Raw genomic sequence first — 19,878 nt, forward strand, 5'->3', positions numbered from 1 at the left:
TAGATTTGTCTACCTCCTTCCTTCTCTGTATGCTTGCTGTGATGTAGCCACTTAGAACCCAGGGTCAGCACATCTAGCAGTCCTGCTGGCAATAAAGCACATTACAATTGACCTGATTATTTGATTTCTATGTCTGGGTCAAGACCACGCACATCTGCAAAGAGAAGAGCATGTGAAGGTCTATTCAGCCAGGGCAAATAGAGAGCAGGCTGATGTAACTTCGTTCCAATTAGAAGGAAGCTGACTAGGGAACTTGGAGGATGAAACTCTAGGGAGTATGAGAATACTTCGATTCAACTAGTTATTGATCCTGTCTGTGTGTCCAGAGAGCTGAGGAAATTCCAGAGTCTGTGCCGTCCTGACCCAAACCCAGAAAGCAAATACATAAGATTATAATTTGCCTATGATTTCCCCTTTTAGAGCACCTTCCTGCCATGGAGCTCAAAGCACTTTCCAAGCGTGAATTAATTAATACTCAGGATAGCACTGTAAGGCGGGTAAAGTATTTATTAGCCCTGTTTCAGGGGTAGGTAAAGTGAGGTACACAGAGATGTGAAGTGGCGTGCGAGAGTGCTCCTCACAATGCAGCTTGCTGCAGTGCTGCCTCTCTTGCTCAGCTTGATGGTGCTATAAAAGACGAAAGCAAGAAAAAGAGGAAGAAAGGGGTAAGCAACATGTGTGTGACTTGTAGCCTCATGCTGTGAGTACATTGCATCTCACAAGCTAAGCAGGATTGGGCCTTGTTGTGACCCCAAAGGACATGCTTCAGCACTGACGATATTCCTTGCTCTGTGTTGGTCACGTACCTGTGCTTCCTCATGGTGCTGTGGGAGCATGGCACCTTTCCGATGCAATCCTAACTGTTTGTGGTCATTCTGGGTACGTCTACACTGCAAAAAAAGACCCATGGCAGTGAGTCTGAGTCCAGGTTAACTGACTTAGCTTGTGGGGCTCACGCTGCATCGCTGAAAATAGCAAGGTGGACGTTGCCTCTTGGGCTGGAGCCTGGGCTCTGAAACCTGGCAGGGGTGTGTGTGGGTCTCAGAGCCAGAGCTCCAGCCTCAACAGGAATATCTACACGGCTGTTTTTAGCCTCATTGCCTGATCTCAAGTCGGTTGACCTGGGCTCTGAGACTCGCTGCCGGTGTTTTTTTTGCAGTGTAGATGTACCCTAAAGGTCCTTATCAGACACTTATCAGAGGGGTTTGAGAGCTATCCCTAGTGCTCTGATTGGACTCCAGCTTCAGTTGTTCTGTTCCTCCAACTTCTCCTAGTCATTTCAGTTGGATACTGTGTTTGTTTTCACTTCCTGTTTTTAAACTGTGTGCAGCTGAAGAGCTCCCACCCCAGGAGTGGGCTAAGTGATCCCTGAATGTAGATTGTAGGACCTCAAGATAAAATGCGTTATATAAATTTGTTTTTAGATTATGTATCTGAAATGTATAGGACTTTGAGAAAGTGGGAAATAATACTGATTGGCAGCCTCTTCTTTCTGTATTTAAATCCAACATGTAGCACAAGAGAAGGATGTTACTCAGTAAAATATTATGATTTATATTACGGTGTCACTTAGGAGCCTCAGTCATGGATCAGGACCTTATTGTAGGCACTGTACAAGCACAGAACAAAAAAGGCCCCTGCCCTAAGAAGTTTACTGTAACAATGGTTCCTATAAAGAAAAGGAGTACTTGTGGCACCTTCGAGACTAACAAATTTATTTGAGCATAAGCTTTCGTGAGCTACAGCTCACTTCATTGGCAGCTACTCTGAAATGGTTTCTATGACAGGTTTCAGAGTAGCAGCCGTGGTTAGTCTGTATTCGCAAAAAGAAAAGGAGTACTTGTGGTTTCTGTGTCACTGCAGCTGTAAACAAGAATTCTGAGAGATGTGTTTGCCTCCGGGAATGGAGCCATGTCAATTATCTTGCATGTGGTTTTCAAAGGGATAGAGAAATGAAATGAGTGTCAACAAAATTGTTATTGCAGGTTCTCTGGACCCCGGAGGTGCTGCTAAATGGCATACGTTTCTCCAGAACGAGCCCAGATGGTGAAGAAGGATATCCTGGGGAACTAAAAGTCTGGGTGACCTACACGCTCGATGGTGGGGAACTAGTGATAAACTACCGAGCTCAAAGCAGCAGCACTACTCCTATTAGCCTGACAAACCATGCCTACTTCAATCTAGCAGGCCAGGTAAGATAATTATCCTTGGTACTTCAAATGCTTTGGAAGCATGACTGAATTCATCTCACTGAGCCCAGATGGTGGGCTCGTAACTCTCGTAATGTCTCGTAAAATGTCCAGTTTGCAAATTAATTCCAATTCAGCAATCTTTTGTTGGAGTCTGTTTTTGAAGTTTTTTTGTTGAAGAATTGCCACTTTTAGATATGTAATCGAGTGACCAGACAGATTGAAGTGTTCTTCAACTGGTTTTTGAATGTTATAATTCTTGACGTCTAATTTGTGTCCATTTATTCTTTTATGTAGAGACTGTCCGGTTTGGCCAATGTACATGGCAGAGGGGCATTGCTGGCACATGATGGCATATATCACATTTGGTAAATGCGCAGGTGAACGAGCCTCTGATAGTGTGGCTGATGTGATTAGGCCCTATGATGGTGTCCCCTGAATAGATATGTGGACACAGTTGGTAATGGGCTTTGTTGCAAGGATAGGTTCCTGGGTTAGTGTTTTTTGTTGTGTGGTTGCTGATGAGTATTTGCTTGAGGTTGGGGGGCTGTCTGTAAACAAGGACTGGCCTGTCTCCCAAGATCTGTGAGAGTGATGGGTCGTCCTTCAGGGTAGGTTGTAGATCCTTGATGATGCGTTGGAGAGGTTTTAGTTGGGGGCTGAAGGTGATGGTTAGTGGTGTTCTGTTATTTTCTTTGTTGGGCCTGTCCTGTAGTAGGTAACTTCTGGGTACTCTTCTGGCTCTGTCAATCTGTTTCTTCACTTCAGTAGGTGGGTATTGTAGTTGTAAGAATGCTTGATAGAGATCTTGTAGGTGTTTGTCTCTGTCTGAGGGGTTGGAGCAAATGTGGTTGTATCGTAGAGCTTGGCTGTAGACAATGGATCATGTGGTGTGGTCTGGGTGAAAGCTGGAGGCATGTAGGTAAGTATAGCGGTCAGTAGATTTCCAGTATAGGGTGGTGTTTGTGTGACCATCGCTTGCTAGCAGTGTAGTGTCCAGGAAGTGGATCTCTTGTTTGGACTGGTCCAGTCTGAGGTTGATGGTGGGATGGAAATTGTTGAAATCATGGTGGAATTCCTCAAGGGCTTCTTTTCCATGGGTCCAGATGATGAAGATGTCATCAATGTAGCGCAAGTAGAGTAGGGACATTAGGGGACGAGAGCTGAGGAAGCGTTGTTCTAAGTCAGCCATAATAATGTTGGCAAACTGTAGGACCATGTGGGTACCCATAGCAGTGCTGCTGATTTGAAGGTATACATTGTCCCCAAATGTGAAATAGTTATGGGTGAGGACAAAGTCACAAAGTTCAGCCACCAGGTTTGCCATGACATTATCGGGGATACTGATACTTGTAGTCCATCTTTGTGTGGAGTGTTGGTGTAGAGGCTTCTACATCCATAGTGGCCAGGACGGTGTTTTCTAGAAGATCACCGATGGACTGTAGTTTTCTCAGGAAGTCAGTGGTGTCTTGAAGATAGCTGGGAGTGCTGGTAGCGTAGGGTCTGAGGAGGGAGTCTACATAGCCAGACAGTCTTGCTGTCAGGGTGCCAATGCCTGAGATGATGGGGCTTCCAGGGTTTCCAGGTTTATGGATCTTGGGTAGCAGATAGAATACCCCTGCTCGGGGTTCTAGGGGTGTGTCTGTGTGGATTTGTTCTTGTGCTTTTTCATGGAGTTTCTTGTGCAGATGGCGTAGTTTCTTTTGGTAACCCTCAGTGGGATCAGAGGGTAATGGATTGTAGAAAGTGGTGTTGGAGAGCTGCCTAGTAGCCTCTTGTTCATACTCCGACCTATTCATGATGACGACAGCACCTCCTTTGTCAGCCTTTTTGATTATGATGTCAGAGTTGTTTCTGAGGCTGTGGATGGCACTGTGTTCTGCATGGCTGAGGTTATGGGGCAAGTGATGCTGCTTTTCCACAATTTCAGCCCATGCATGTCAGTGGAAGCACTCTATGTAGAAGTCCAGTCTGTTGTTTTGACCTTCAGGAGGAATCCACCCAGAATCCTTCTTTTTGTAGTGTTGGTAGGAAGGTCTCTGTGGGTTAGTATGCTGTTCAGAGGTGTGTTGGAAATATTCCTTGAGTCGGAGATGTCGAAAATAGGATTCTAGGTCAACACAGAACTGTACCATGTTCGTGGGGGTGGAGGGGCAGAAGGAGAGGCCCCGAGATAGGCCAGATTCTTCTGCTGGGCTAAGAATATAGCTGGATAGATTAACATTATAGCTGGGTGGGTTAAGGGAACCACTGTTGTGGCCCTTGTGGCGTGTAGTAGTTTAGATAGTTTAAAAAGAAAAGGAGTACTTGTGGCACCTTAGAGACTAACAAATTTATTTGAGCTCACTTCATCGGATGCATTCAGTCTGAATGCATCCGATGAAGTGAGCTGTAGCTCACGAAAGCTTATGCTCAAATAAATTTGTTAGTCTCTAAGGTGCCACAAGTCTTCCTTTTCTTTTTGCGAATACAGACTAACACGGCTGCTACTCTGAAACCTTAGATAGTTTAGTGTCCTTTTTCTTTTGTAGAGAAGCAAAGTGTGTGTTGTAAATGGCTTGTCTAGTTTTTGTAAAGTCCAGCCACGAGGAAGTTTGTGTGGAAGGTTGTTTTTTTATGAGAGTATCCAGTTTTGAGAGCTCATTCTTCATCTTTCCCTGTTTGCTTTATAGGATGTTGATCAGGTGGGATTGGGAGTGGATGTGTCATTACACAAAGTAAAACTATTTCCCCATGTTTATTCCCCACCCCCCACTGTTCCAAGGTTTTTTTTCTCTCCTGCTGGTAATAGCTCACCTTACCGGATCACTCTCCTTACAGTGTGTATGGTAACACCCATTGTTTCATGTTCTCTGTGTATATAAAATCTCCCCACTATATTTTCCACTGCATGCATCTGATGAAATGAGCTGTAGCTCACGAAAGCTTATGCTCAAATAAAAATGATATAAGTGTATCCCTGTGTCATAGGCACTTCACTTTGTACTGACACATCCCTTGGTCTGACCTCATTCTACTAGTGCCTAGAGCCCCAGCTGAGATCAGGGCCCCCACATTAGAGCTGTAGACAAACGTAGTGAGAGAGTCCTGGCTCACAGTCTAACTAGACAAGACAGAAAACAGCTGGAAGGAGAGAAAAACAAAAGCACAGAAAGGGAAAGGGAATTGTCTAAGGTCACCCAACTAGTGAACTGCAGAGCTGGAGTAGAGCCCATGTCTCTTCAAAATAGAACAGGAGTATTTGTGTCACCTTAGAGACTAACAAATCTATTAGAGCATAAGCTTTTGTGGGCTACAGCCCACTTCATCAGATGCATAGAATGGAACATATAGTAAGATATATACCACAAAAGCTTATGCTCAGATAAATTTGTCAGTCTCTAAGGTGCCACAAGTACTCCTGTTCTTTTTGCGGATACAGACTAACATGGCTGCTACTCTGAAACATGTCTCTTGAGTCACTGTGCCCTGCCATGTGGACCTCACTGCCTCTCTGTTACAATTTACTCTCATTACATTTATAATCAGGCATGAAGGCAAAGGTTTAGAAAATAATTCTCCCAAGTAGTGCTGTGCAGTGAGGATAGTGTCTGATAGCATTGTTACATCCTTACACTTGGATAACAAGGCTCTTTGAAACATGCTCGATAGAAAGAGATATTTTAGAATGTCTGTGTAATTTAACTATATCAATGCCATTGTTTTAACAACTGCAGTGAAATCATCAGTGTATAGTTAATTGGTTAATGATAAGGCCAAGTAAACAAATATAATTTTCAGCATAATCATATTTTGTGGAGTAGACATAACTCCTGCAGTGTGTGTGTCTCTGTGTGAGAAGTTGTTATGCTGATTAGAAAGTGACACAAATATTTAAGGGCTTGATCTTGCTCCTATTTCAGTCGGGGGTATGGTGGGGAGGGAGTTTGCAGGTTGCCATTCGCTTCAGAGGAAGCAGGATCAGACCCATACTTACACAGAATACCAACCACAAGAGAAGAAAACCTTCCTTCTCCAGCCCAGAAGGACTTTTGCCCTTTAGAACAAAGACTTCCAAACACAACATGCAGCATTTGTGACCCTAACACCTTCTGATCTACTTTAGTGCGAAAATGGCTTGTAGCCTTTATTGGGTTACGCTTTGTTGTTAGTTTTTGTTTTTTTGATGATTTGTAAAAGCTTATTTAGGTACTTTAGATTTTTTTTGTTTTTGTTGCTAAACAAATGTTTACATACTGAAACATAACAGATGGTTTGTAAACCCTAGACAGAATGTTCTTTATTTGTTTATGAAAGATAGCTGGGCTTTTATGGAATTTTGAGGGTAAAACTTGGAAAGTGTACTGAACCCCCTTCACTGTGAAAGCTAGATAGTGTTGACTTTTCTTAGAAACAGGTATTGACCAAAAGCCATTGACAATATCAATGGTAAAAAACCATTTTGCTTTCGGATTTACAGATTTAGTTGGGTTAGGCATTTTGTATACAACAGCTGCACAAGTTAGAGTTACTTAATTTAATTTAATTTTTGATAATTAATATTAAGATGCCATTGGTTTTTGTACTGGCCAAATTAGAGAATTGCATACTGAAGAACACTTATGGATGATTTTTTGTTGCAGCAAAGATTTAATGGTTCCAGCAATATGAGGATTGGCATGATTTGGAAAAGAATTTGGGGGATTTTTTTTTCAATTTTAACAATTACTTTTATTTTTTTTATACTTATGCTTGTGTTTGGCAAAAGCATTAACATGTTTAGCCACAGTTGCCTGCATCTTTGCTTTCTTTTTTTTATTTTGCAATTTTTTTTAGGGTACAAACACAGAACAAATATACAGTCCTTGTCCCAGAAAGCTTTCAGTCAAAGACCCAGATCCTCAAAAAAAAAAACAGTGGGGAGTTAGGGTGCCTAAATACATCTGAGAATCTGGGCCCAAGAAAGTGTCTACCTTAGGTTTTATATGGTACTTTCTACCCTAGTAACATCCCTTTGTGCACTAGTGGAAAAAGCAATAAGGAAGTGCAGGACAGGCAGACAGAGGGGAGTGCTGTGGGTGCGGAAATTACCGGCTCAGTCCAGTTGACAAGCTTTTCAGTATACCCACTGTACTAGCAGTGCATACAGTTGTCATCCTGACAAGTATTCTGTTCTTGAGTGTGTATGGATTAGGCTGTGAGTGTATCGAGCAGTGGAGTGGGATTAAAGCCTTGGGATTATGAGGGTTGCTTTTGCCTCTCTCTGCTTACTGGGTAATGTGGAGACTGACTTTGCCAGTTGTAGGGAAGCTCAGAGTCACTAATGTTTGAATGCTGCAATCTAGTGACATGGGCTCTTCTGGAGTTTGTGGTCGGTGTCCATGTGGTTTGATAACTGCCAGTGGAAAACACCCTGCACAGGTACCTGGACACATGTAAGGGGTACAGTGTAAGTGTAAATATTTCTTTCATTGCCTCCTAGGGATCACATGATATCTACAACCATGAGGTCTCCATAGAAGCAGACTCTTACTTGCCTGTGGATGACACCCTGATCCCTACTGGTTAGTGACTTTGAGAATTGCATTTGTTTGAGGGAGGGGATTTCATAGCTCAGCGGGAGCAAGACTGGCTTTAAGGCGAGGAAAGTCATTCTTAAACATAAGTGAAGTCACTTATTCCATTAGAGTAATGGATTGATTTTTCTGTTATCAAACAGGAGTAACGTGGCATGAAATGGGGTCCAAAGCCACATGACAATAGCTCTTCTTGTTTGAGGCAGCTCTGCAGTTTGCACGGAACTGACCCTTGTCTCACCCAAACATAGTTGGAGAGCAATTCCCTAAGCCCTAGTGTGACTGCTTGCTTTGGCCTTCTAGCCCCCATTATGGTGCTGGTACCTGTTCCATGGTTAATTGAGGTTTCAACAGATGAGCCTGATGTTTGACCTCCATTTAAAATCCCCCCAAAAGCTGCATTTGTCTCCAAATTGAGAGGTTATATCTGGGTCCCATCTGGGATCCTTCCATCAAATTTGAAGAGATCAGACAAAGTTCTGAGGGGATCAATGGCATTCTAAAAGTCTAACACTTTTGCCATGTACTGCACAGGAGAGGGGTCTGTGACCTCATGTGTATGCCAGCTAGTGAGTCACATGTCATCTGTACAGCGACACACTAGCTCTGTGTCTAAAGATCTCATGTGCTTACACCGTGCAAAGAGCAGTTGGTGAGGTAACACATCATCCTGCTTTGTTCCAGAGATATGGGTGTGAAATGAATTACATAGCCATGTGTTCTGAGATGGACATTTCCCATATGCCACATGCAAGGAAGAAAGCTGAGAGGTTGCTTTCACCACAGAGGCAGAGTTAAGGGGATTTGGCTGCCTTAACTGTGAATTTCTCTCCTTTCAGAGGTTTGACTATTTTGGGAACTCAATTCAGAACTTCCAGGATTTCTGTCCTTTTTTTTTTTTTTTAAATCTAGCACCCTTGAAACATGATTTACATTCACATTCAAACCACTGATAGTGCCAGCAACTTTCCTCAGTGGATAAAGCACAGTGTGGGTAGCCACAGGCTGACCCACCACTCTCGGCATGTGGTGAGCGTTCCCACATGGGCAAATAAATGAGGCAATTAACCAGTAAACAAGGAGGGTGATTCAGCTTGTCATCAGAGGACAGTTACTGGAGAGACAGGAAGGCGGAGGCTGGAAGGAAGGGCGAGAGAAGCCCAGGATCTCCAGGAGGTGAGATCTCTTTTCCCCCCCCCCCCGTGTGTCTGGGGAGAAGGGGAAAGCCTCATGTTGTGGGGAACAAGCCCTCATATAGCACATTGTAAATGAAGCACACAGGGTTGAACTTGCCATGGGAGTGTGTGAGGGCTGTTTGCAGAGAGGAATCCAGGGTGAGGGACTTCATTCTGCTACACATAAGTATGAGTAACTTCATCAGATCATCTCGGGGCATCATGGGTCTCCATACTTCCATTGTGTAAATGAGTGGGGAGGGGAAGCCAGCGTTACCCATTCTGCCTGCGGTTTTTGGTCTCTCTGGGTACCTGTAGGTATGTCTATGCTGCAGCTGGGAGTGAGCCCCTAGCCGGGGTAGACAGACTTGCACTAGCAGGCTAAAAACAGGTGTGTGGGCATTGCAGCCCTGGCAGAGGCTTAGGCTCGCCCCCCCAGGCTTGAGTTCGGGTGGCCAGTCCAAGTCTCCACCTAAGCCGCAGGGCCAAAGTCCCACAGCTGTTTTGAGCGCTCTAGCCCAAGCCATGCCAGCGCAAGTCTGTCTTTCTGGCCTGTGAGACTTGCTCCCAGCTGCCTCTCATGCCCTTCTCCCCCTCTTATCCCCACCTCCTTCCTCCAGCCCAGCTGCTTGTGCTGTTGCCAGCTGAGCAGCTCCTAGTGCTAGCACCTGGTTCCTTTTCCCCTTTCCATCCTCCTGCAATGCGGGGCTTACTCAGGCTTGTCTAGCAGAGTTTTTCACATGATCTTGAGGTCCTACTATCCCCATAAGCTGTGCCTGGATAATCTGTCCCTCAAAGCCTGGTCATATTACATGGTGGAAATCCCTGTTATAGTCTGATTGCTTTGTTTCACATGTGATGGGTCAGATCTTCAACTACCATAAATCAGCATAACTCGATTGCTGTCTCACTGGGGCTACACCAATTGACACCAGCCGAGGAGTGGGCCTGGTAGCTTGTATTACGAATGACTGCCTTGGTGCTGAGCAAATTATTTTTTTAATTAATGTTGATGGGGGTGGGGAAAGGGGGCAATTGCCCAGGGGCCCAGGCAATTTAAAAGGGCCCGTGGTAGTGGCAGTGGTGGCTGGGAGCCCCAGGCTCTTTTAAATCACCCGGGCGGGCTGCAGGGCTCGTAGGCATGCACGGGGTGGTACCAGCAAAGGCCACCGGGCGGGCATGTGGAATCCCTGGCCATGCCCATTGACTATTCTGCCTTGGGGCCTGGAATTGCTGTCGGTGGGCCTGCTGCCAGCAAAGCACTGGCAGCTAAACCTCAGTGGAAACCACCGGAGCCCTCCCTGTCTAACCTCAGAGACGCTTAAATACAATGCGCGCTGGTGGGTGATGTTCACACACTGTATGGATAACTATGTACAAGAGGAAAGGCGAATCCTTTAAAGTTTTTGGCGAGGTCTTTCCTGGTGTGGAAGTCTCTGGGTTCCAAGGTTTCTCCGTCAGTTTGTTGATTTCAACGGAGTTGTGCTGTAGTGAATTGGAGTTGAGCCAGGCCCCATGTTTCTAGGCCTTAAGGTTTTCGTTGCAAGCATAAACACCCAACTCGAGTGTAAGCTATACTGCAGGTTTCACCCATGAGGTTGCACCCATCGCTGGTACACAGCTAGGCCTGCAGCGGGTGCACCGCTTACCCTGGCCAAGGTCAGCAGCATGGAGAAGGGAGAAAGAGTTGCAAAGGCCGTGACTGAGTTGTCCAGGCTCCTTACTCCTCTTGGCTGAGGGAGTTAAATTTAATGGGTTCTCTATGCCTGTGTCATCTCCATTTGACACCAGCGGAGGCCAGACCCAGAGCACTCCTGCTGTACCAGCTGCTCCCAGAACTGGCCTTGTGCCCGCCACCCAGCCAGCAACCGAGGCCCCTTCCCAAGACCTAGGATGGGCAGGAGCCAAAGATCCCAGCAGTCCCTAGTAGAACACCAGTGCCTCCCTAGGGACTGGGGAGCTGGCGCTGTTTGTGAGCTCTGAGGAGCAGAAGGGAGGCCCCTGCCAAGCTAGGGCAGAGATGGCTGCTCCCGCACTGAAGAGCTAACAGTTTTGGGTGCGGGGAAGCAGAAAACTGATTAATTTGTGCAACTAAGGTGGAAGAGACCAGAGAATTGATGAGCTGGAGGTGGGAGGAAATGGAGGGGGCATGGCGTTATGGGCACATGGGGGATGAATGAGGGAAAGTTGAGGTGTCTGACATGCGGGGAGGGGTGAAGCAGTGATGGAATAGCAGGGTCGGATAGGTGTGCGCATGTTCGTGTGTCCCTCTGTCCACGCTGGGATCTGACAAGGGTGTGTGTGTGTGTCCCTCTGTCATCCAGAGCTTTGACCTGTGTCTGTGTCCCCCTCTATCCATCCAGGGGTTTGAAGGGTGTGTGCATGAGTGTGTCCCTCTGTCATTCTGCGGTCTGACGTGTGTGTGCGCGTTTGTGTGTGTGTGTGTGTGTGTGTGTGTGTGCACGCGCGCGTGCATCCCTCTGTCCACCCAGGGACCTGACGGGTGTATGTGTCCCTCTGTCCACCCAGGGGTCTGAATGGTGTGTCTGTGTGTCTGTCCAGGAGTGTGTGTTTATGGCTGTATGAGTGTGTGGGGTGGGAGTGCTGTGTGCGTTGGTGTTTCTGGTAAGCCTCGGCTAGCAAAATTTTGCTGGAACTGGTAGGTTTTATTTCCTTGACGTTTTTGCAAGTCTGTATTACCATATGCCTTCCGGCTCCGCTGTGGGCAAGTCACATTGATTTGCACTTGGGGGAGGGGGTGTGAGTAGATCTAGGTGAATCTTCATTATTACGCCTCACGCATCTCCTCCGGATCCAGGACCCAGTTCAGCAAGAGACTGAATGTAGGTACATCAGTATTCCCCTGGGCTTCAGAATGCAAAATGGCACTGACTTCAGTGGGACTGATGACATGCTTAGAGTTAAGCCCATGCTAAGTACAAGGCACTTACTTAGCTTGCTGAATTGGGACCTTAGTGTAATGTTTCAATGGATGCTCATGCATTTTAAGTAACATCTGTTCTTGAAAGTTAGCAATTACCTGGCTGGTTATTTAAGTTTTTAATTGCGCCTTGGCTTGATAGTCCTGTTTTCTGTATCCATTTGCCTTTTAACATTTTGGATAAATGAATACATTAAGGCAAAAAACTAGATGGATATTCTATGCTTAGTGGGTTAGGCGGAGGTTGTGTATATTTTAAAAACCATTTCATGCAGGGCTGTCTCTCTCTTTTTTTTTTTTTTTTTTTAAGCATAAGTAGACACTTGAATAAAACAGTTTCTCTTTTTAAAGTGATTCTTCCTCCACTCTGATGCATTCAGTAGAATTCTACATTTAGATCGGATTGAAAGCCACAAAAATGCATGACTTGTAAGATAAAGAGTGATTCTGAGCATTTGCAAAGAAGAACTGGTGCAGAGCAACTGATGAGTTCCACGTGAGTAGATCTGAAAAGCCAGAGCAGTCGGCAGCGAGGTGAAGGCTGTAACTGCTGATGTGAGAAGAGAAATGTCCCCAAACAGAGACTTCAGAGTAACAAAAAGATGAACAGTGGGATGGGAAGTTTGTCATTCCATTCAAAGTTACCTGCATTGGCGATAAATCCGAGAAAATAAAAACCTGGCAATGGCCAGGAAAATAGTTCATACAAAACTTGATCACAGACAGCAGCACTGCACCAGAGAACCGGTGGCTGTGATCCGTGGCCCTGATCTCACGCTGCCTGTCACTTACACCTGTGCTTCCAAATCTGGCTGGCAGCATGTGGCACCTGCTGTGTGGCATAATTTCCTATTGTCAAGGACTGTGCTGAGTGGAGGAAGAGTCACTTTAAAGAGAAACTGTTTTACTCAGGTGTCTACTTGTGCTTAAAAAACAACAACACAGCACCACACACAATGGTCTTAAAAATATGCACAACCTCCACCTCACCCACCAAGCACAGAATATCCATCTAGTATTTTTGGCAGCGTTTGACACCTGCTCTGTGATACTGTTTCCTATTGTCAAGGTCTGTGCAGGGAGTGGGAAATGACAGCCCTGTGTGACTGTGAAAAAGGGGGTGATTTTCAAAGGGCAGCTAGGCACCAAAGTCCCATCTGTGCCTCTGAAAATCTCCCCTCAAGTTATAACTTTTTGTTAATGGGTTTGAATGCTTTGGGCTCAAACAATTCTTAAGGTCCACTAGAAGTGGAGAGATCACACTCTGTGACCTTGTTCTCTCTATGGGCTTTATTATTAGCATATCAGGGTCACTATTACATTCTTCTCTAGCTTCTCGCTACTTCTTCCATTTGCATTTATTTATTGATTATGTTTCCAGTGATTACCTATTCATGTGGTGAAGAGTGTGTGTGTGTGTGTGTGTGTGTGTGTGTGTGTGTGTTAGGGCTTCTAAAGAGAGATGATTTGGGTATGTTCTTCTACACTTCATTTACTGATTGTCACTTGTTATGGCACTTAAATACTAATAATGTAAGAGTATGGCAGGCCTGGTGGGGTACGGAGTGCACACTGGAGCCCCCTGGTTCAATCTGCCATGCATAGCCTGCTCTGTACTCTGAATACAGTATGTGAGACGTGTTTAATTCCACCCACAGTCCTGGTGGAGTTTGGTCCATTATACTCCCTACACTTTTCCTTGGTTACATAACCCTTGGCAGTATTCGTTGCCATATGGGTATAACTCGATGTGCAGAACAAACCATTCAGAAGTTTCTTGTTAATTTCAGAGGGTTTGATGATGCCTGTAAGGCCCAGTCTTGTGTCCCAGAGTTCCATGGTCCACAGCGTGCGGGGTGCATAAACCGCGCTCGCTCGCTCGCTCTCTCTCTCTCTTTAAGGAGGGCATATACCACTCCCCACATGGCTAGCCATCTCTGCTGATTGGTAGTTAGAGATGGAGTCATGGCTCTGCCCACTCCCTGCCTCTCTGGTGGGAGCCCCTTCTCAGCACCCCCTGCACTCCACCGCACTCACTATGTGATCACATAAGGCCCCAGTCTAGCAGCTGATAGTGATTTTTAGCAAAGCCAAGTGATCTGCAATAGACATTGCCTCATTGCAGCAATCGGTGACACCACACAGCCACGTGCGTGGATCCGGCGCTATTCATAGCCAGCTTGTGACTTGTACACCGATGGTGCTCAAGGGTAAGTCATGAACTGCCATCAGCAGTTGGGGAAATGCTGGTGATGATGTGACTGAGAGTATTGCACAATACCAGCATGTTCATGAAAACACTGGGTGCTGGGAAACTCAACCACAGAGAAATATGAAGTTAGATCCTGAGTCAGCCTAGATAGTTTTATGTTTCTATAACTAGAACTAGCTGCAGTCGGAGGTGGCACTCATCCAGCCTTGGCCCTCATCCATTTCCCCAGTCAACTAATCACTGTGTGTGTTCTGTGTAGCAATAAGGTGACGGAGGAAATCAGTGGCAGCTAAGGTCAGTTTGTGCTCCCGAGTGGAGTGACAAATATCTAGCAACTCTTTGGGAACCATGGGCCAGATCCTGAGCGCCAGCTAAGCTGTGCAGGACACAGAGGGAGTGGGGAAAGGTGGCTCTAGGCAACATCTCTGTTCCCCTAATCCTGGGGCTGTGAGGTGCTTCAGGGACGGGACAGGAACCTGGGAAGAACAGGAATCTTGCAGGAATCTGCAAGAAGGCGGACGCATAACCGGCAGCCATGGTAGGGCTGCATGCATTACCGTATAGACCTTGTGGAAATAAATACCACAGGAAGTACTGCCTCAGGAGGAGTCCAGGAAGTGTCTGTACAACAAGATGGACTCCCCTGTTGGCTGTAATGGTGGACATGCCTCTTGGCTTGCTCTGGGACTCCTGACTCCAGCATTGACTTTCAGAGCTGTTCCTAGTCTCTGACTGCCACTGCTCTGACCACTAGGTATGACTGCCCAAGCCCCAGTCATGACTGACTGACTGGCTACACAGTAGTTTGTCTCTGGTGGAATTTACAGCAACCTCAGGGCTGCTCTAAATTATGCCAGCAACAATGTTCCCATAGGGGCTGTTCTACCAAGGATCACCGGAGTCTCCAAGATGCTTCTGGCCCACCCTAGTGCCTGAGGGGATGCTGGAACAGGTAGTCAGAGCTGGCTACACCTACTTTATATGTCACACAGGGACTCTCCTACAGTAGGGTAATCTACCCATAAAGGGAGCTAATTGTCCTGTCTGAGAAGCACCAAGCAGTTGGACGGAGGCCTGAAGATCTGCTGTATCTATGCTAAAAAGCTGAGGCGTTCTGATCTGAATGTTCTTCCTCTTCTCTTTCCTTTCAGTAGACGTTTAAATCATGGGTTGGTCTCAGTTATCTATCCAGCCTACTTTAGATCATTGTCTCTTGTTCCAAACCATTTGTCGTCCGGCTTGCTGCGTGGTGGAGGGATGTTATGCTGCCATGATGCAGGACATCCAGCTAGAGGAGCTCTCTGAAGCAGTGGAGAGAAGGGATGTGGAGGAAGTGGTTGTGGGATATGACTAAGAAAACTTGCAGTGAGTGGGCTTGTATCAGCTTTGGTGCATGAGAACTAAGCATGGTTAACACAGGCACAAGCCAGGAGGTGAAGTGTCAGGCGGCTTGCAGCAGCTACTCCTGCTGGAAAGAGGAAGCCGCTGACAGTGGCGGAGTTGAGCAGGGGGTGATTGGAAGATGTGGCACTTGAAGTTTATGAGGATTGGCCTGGAGATTATCCCAAATTTACCGCTGGGGAGACACAGGGGAAGTGGCTTGTCCCAGGTCACCCTGCCTCTTGTGCATGTGGGAGAAAGGAAAGAGACTCCACAAATAACACCAATAGCCCTCTGTGTTGGGAACTGGCCGTCGCCTAGGTCTAGTGAGCTGTTAAGGCTGGGCACCTCAGACCTCTCCTTGTTTTGTTATCCTTTTAATCTGAGCTAAGGGGCCAAACTGAATGTATGTTTGCACTTTGTGGGAAAACATGCAGACTCGCAATGTATCAGTCACTGAATCACTGGAGATCCCAGACCTCATGGCATGGCAGGCTTAGCCTCCAGAGAAGTGGAAGGAGGGATCTGCTCACTTAGTGCACAGGCCTTCTCTCCCCTGACCGATCCAAACCCTACTGAAGTGTGTGAGAAGACTCCCATTGAATTCAGTAGGCTTTGGATGAGGCCCTGACACTGTGCAGCATGATGTGAAATAGAAAGGCCCAGAGGAAGGGAGCAGTTTGTCACCTTCTAGCGCTGTAAGGAAGTTCTTGTGCTGCAAAGTTGTCATGAGCTTGCTCATCTGAGAAGAGAAAGTGCACTGTGGTTACTGGGATCACAGACACCTTAGAGCAGAGGTGGGCACTCATCCAGCCTTGGCCCTCATCCGTTTCCCCAATCAACTAATCACTGTATGTGTTCTGCGTAGCAATAAGGTGACGGAGGAAATCAGTGGCAGCTAAGGTCAGTTTGTGCTCACGAGTGGAGTGACAAATATCTAGCAACTCTTTGGGAACCATTGGTCCAAGGGCCACATCGGCATTGCAAAACTGTATGGAGGGCTGGGTAGGGGCTGTGCCTCCCCAAACAGCCTGGCCCCCACCCCCATCCACTCTTTCCCACTTCCCAACCCCCTCGGAACCCCCAACCCATCCAAACCCCCCTGCTCCTTGTCCCCTAACCGCCCCCTGGGACCCCACCCCCTATCCAACCCTCCCTGTTCCCTGAGTGCCCCGACCCTTATCCACACCCCCGCCCCCAGACAGGCCCCACAGGACTCCCATGCCTATCCAAACCCTCCTGTCCCCTGACAACCCGCCTCCCAAGAACTTCTGCCCCATCCAACCTCCCCCTGTCCCCTGACTGCCCCGACCCCTATCCACACCCCCGCCCCTAACCGTCTCCCGGGACCCTCTGCCCCTTATCCAACCCCCGCTGCTCCCTGCCCCCTTACCATGCTGCTCAGAGCAGCAGGAGCTCGCAGCACTGCTGTCAACCACATTGCCGCGCTGCCTGGCAGGAGCGGCAGGCCAGAGCGCTGGTGGCGTGGCGCGCTGAGGCTGGAGGGGAGGTGGGACAGCAGGGGAGGGGTCAGGGGCTAGCCTCCCCAGCCGGGAGCTCAGGGGCCGGGCAGGAAGGTCCTGTGGACCGGCTGTGGCCCACAGGCCGTAGTTTGCCCACCTCTGTCTTAGAGAGAAGCAGTCTGAGCAAAGGGACAAAATGCAAGATTCAGCATAGAGCTTTTCGATGGTTCTTGTAGACCTGTGACATCGAAGCAGCTCTGGGCCTGGAGGGGGTGCAGCATTTTCTACTGGGATCCCCACCAAAGCAGAATTTCCCACTGCAGTGCAGAGCCTAAAACAACACTGGGGTAAAGACAGACCAGACTTGCAGTGCTCCAAATGTGAAATAACACCAATGAGGTAAATGACATTACACCCGTGGGAGTGGGTGGAGAATCAGGCCCTCGGTTTCAGAAGTTTAGCTCCCTAAGGCTAGAGCATTAGAAAAGTGGCTCCTGACTTTGCATGTCGCAGTTTTTGGGTACCCAATCTGAGATCCTCGGGGCCAAACTTTCAGAGGGGCTGTTCCCCCCCTCCCCCAACTCCAGCCAAAGTGAATGGAAACCTGTAGGTACTTGGCACTTTAGAAAAAACAGCCTTAGGTATCACAAGCTGGGTTCCCAATGTTTGAGGCATCCTGAAATTAATGTACTCATTGGAAAATGTTGGACTAAACAGTTACCAGTAGCCCTCGTTGGCTTTGCTGTTCAGATCCATTGTAGCAGGGCTTGGGCCCCATTTACTCTTAGAGGTGCTATTGATAAAAGTGTAGGACCCTATCCAATGGCAATGGAGATGCTTCACTGAGCACTGGATCATCCCATTAGTTAGGTAGTGACGCATGCACACTGAATCTGCACCATGTGAAACCAGTGCAACAGGGCCATGAGAACAGCTTTGCTATTTAACATGGCTTGCTCCAAAAAGTCATGTCTCTGAGTCAGCCTTGGAAGTTTTGATATCAAGTTCCCCTTGCTTTGAAGCAAAATGGCTTGATTCTGAGTGTCAATGTGTGTTTGCAGTACAGGGGGGAAGTAGATGTTCCATCTGCTTAATTATTTTACTGTCGACTGAGTTTAGAAAAATCCCCATGTGCTTTTCCTTAGCGTGAGCAGCACTTTGCTTGTTGAGAGAGCCGACTGCTGTTTTCAGTAACCAGTTCTAAGATTGCTGTTTCTTAGAGCCCTAGCTAGAGAAACCACATACAACAGTCGTCTTGTTGAAGCAGGTGTGCTTGCATGTTAGCATCTTTCTACTTCTTCCAAGGGTGTTGCTCTATAGGCCTTCTACGATAACAGAGGAGAATTGCAGAACATCAAGCCGTGCCTTGGTGGGTTTACTCTGGAAGTGTGGGGAGCTGGGGAATGTTGTGTGCACCTTGCTGCCTCATGTCTTACATTTTAAACCCCGTCTGTTTATACACAGAGAGTTAGGGGGGAAACAATTCTCACACTGTCTGAAAGGCTGCAACATAACACGACTTTATTTCTTAGAATCCAGAAATCTAACACACAAACCAAATGGAGCGTGAGACAAAGCAGGCTGCTCCCTAAGGCAGAGAAGCACAATTCATCCTACTTTAGGCTGGGTCACTGCAGACTGACTGCTGAAGAACCAGATGGCACACTTCCCTCAGAGCCCCCTAACCTGCCAGCAAGACCGGGAAACCTCTTGGGACTTAAAGTAATCGCTTGTAATTTCAATAGGTATAATTTTCAGTACCCTAGCCCCAGGGGAGTAGGGAGTTATCCTGGTTGTTCTGAGCTTCTGCAGAATCTCGGCTTTCACATAAAAGGAAGAGTAGGTTTCTAGCCTTTTATGGTTGTGAGGGAAACTTGATAAATCTGAACTGAGTGTAACCAGTGTTGTATTGACCAGGGGTTGTGAGGATCTCTCTGGCCAGGGGGTTGCATTGTGTATGTCTGCCTAGAGCGTGGGGGTGTGAGGGTGGGTGAGTGTACCTCCATTTATCCAGGGGTGTGGAATGGCTATAAATATGTATCTCCACCCAGAAGGGTGATGGGGAAGGGTCGGTGTGTTCATCCCAGGGTTTGAGAGCGTGTATGTAAAAAGCCCAAGTGAATGAAAATGGGTGAAGTCAGTGCGCCCACAGGAGATTTCCCTCTCAAGAATAAACCTGGATCAGTTCTTTTCTTGCTGGGAGTTTCTACAAGATACCCTAGAGAACAGCCCTTTGATCTCCCCTGCCGAGCTGTAGGTACACACCTTCTGCCTCAGCCATGCACGCTGCTACTTAGGCCACAATGTACAGTGGCACAGCTAGGTTGGTTAGAAGTGTGAAAGATTCCTCACGTCCTAGCTACGGAGCTGGGTTGGCAAAACCCGCAGGAGAGAGGCAGCGATGCTGACACCTGGGCAGCCAGAAGCCATCTGGTAACGTCGGTCAGGAGGGTGGTGTTCCTCTGCCATCAGAAAAATTCTTGTCAGCGGAGCTCTCTGTACTGATGGCTCTGCCGGTGTCACTCTACTGCCATGGGCTCTGTAGTGTGGACATGGCCTTAATTGCCTTCTTCTTTTACTAAGTCTCTTTGTCTCTTCCATTTTTCTCTCCTCTCTGTCTCTCTCCCACTGTTTAGATTCTGAGAGGCTGCTGAAGTGACCCACCAAGCAGTAACACTGAGCACAGCGTTCAGATTATGCCTCGTCCCCTGCATTTGTAGCAGCCCTCTCGCATTTGCATACACAGTGCGCTGCATGCTAAGCGATCTGTTGCCTTCCTTGCAGCTGGCTCTGGGGGTTCCTTACCTGCCCCATTTCTTACTATAAAGCTTAAAAGCAGGGCATGCTTCTCCCTGCCCTGCATGTCTGAGATGGCCATAGCTCAGCAGCGTGAGCTGGCTCACCTCAGCCAGCAGTGACCCCGCAGAGCCGTGGTTAAGGGTGCATTTTGAAAGAGCTGGTGA

At 47.2% G+C, this 19,878-nt stretch overlaps 1 protein-coding gene across 2 annotated transcripts in view; it reads left to right on the top strand.

Moving 5' to 3' along the window:
• Positions 1–19,878, top strand: part of GALM (galactose mutarotase) — a 34,236-nt gene that overhangs the window by 7,536 nt on the left and 6,822 nt on the right. For both annotated transcript variants that reach the window (XM_038393912.2, XM_043512206.1), the window contains exons 4-5: positions 1,986–2,192; positions 7,651–7,732. In XM_038393912.2, coding sequence (XP_038249840.1) covers positions 1,986–2,192; positions 7,651–7,732 — 289 coding nt within the window. The remainder of the gene's footprint in view (positions 1–1,985; positions 2,193–7,650; positions 7,733–19,878) is intronic.

Source organism: Dermochelys coriacea, chromosome 3 (assembly GCF_009764565.3).
Source record: "Dermochelys coriacea isolate rDerCor1 chromosome 3, rDerCor1.pri.v4, whole genome shotgun sequence".
In the NCBI taxonomy this organism is placed as follows: domain Eukaryota; kingdom Metazoa; phylum Chordata; order Testudines; family Dermochelyidae; genus Dermochelys; species Dermochelys coriacea.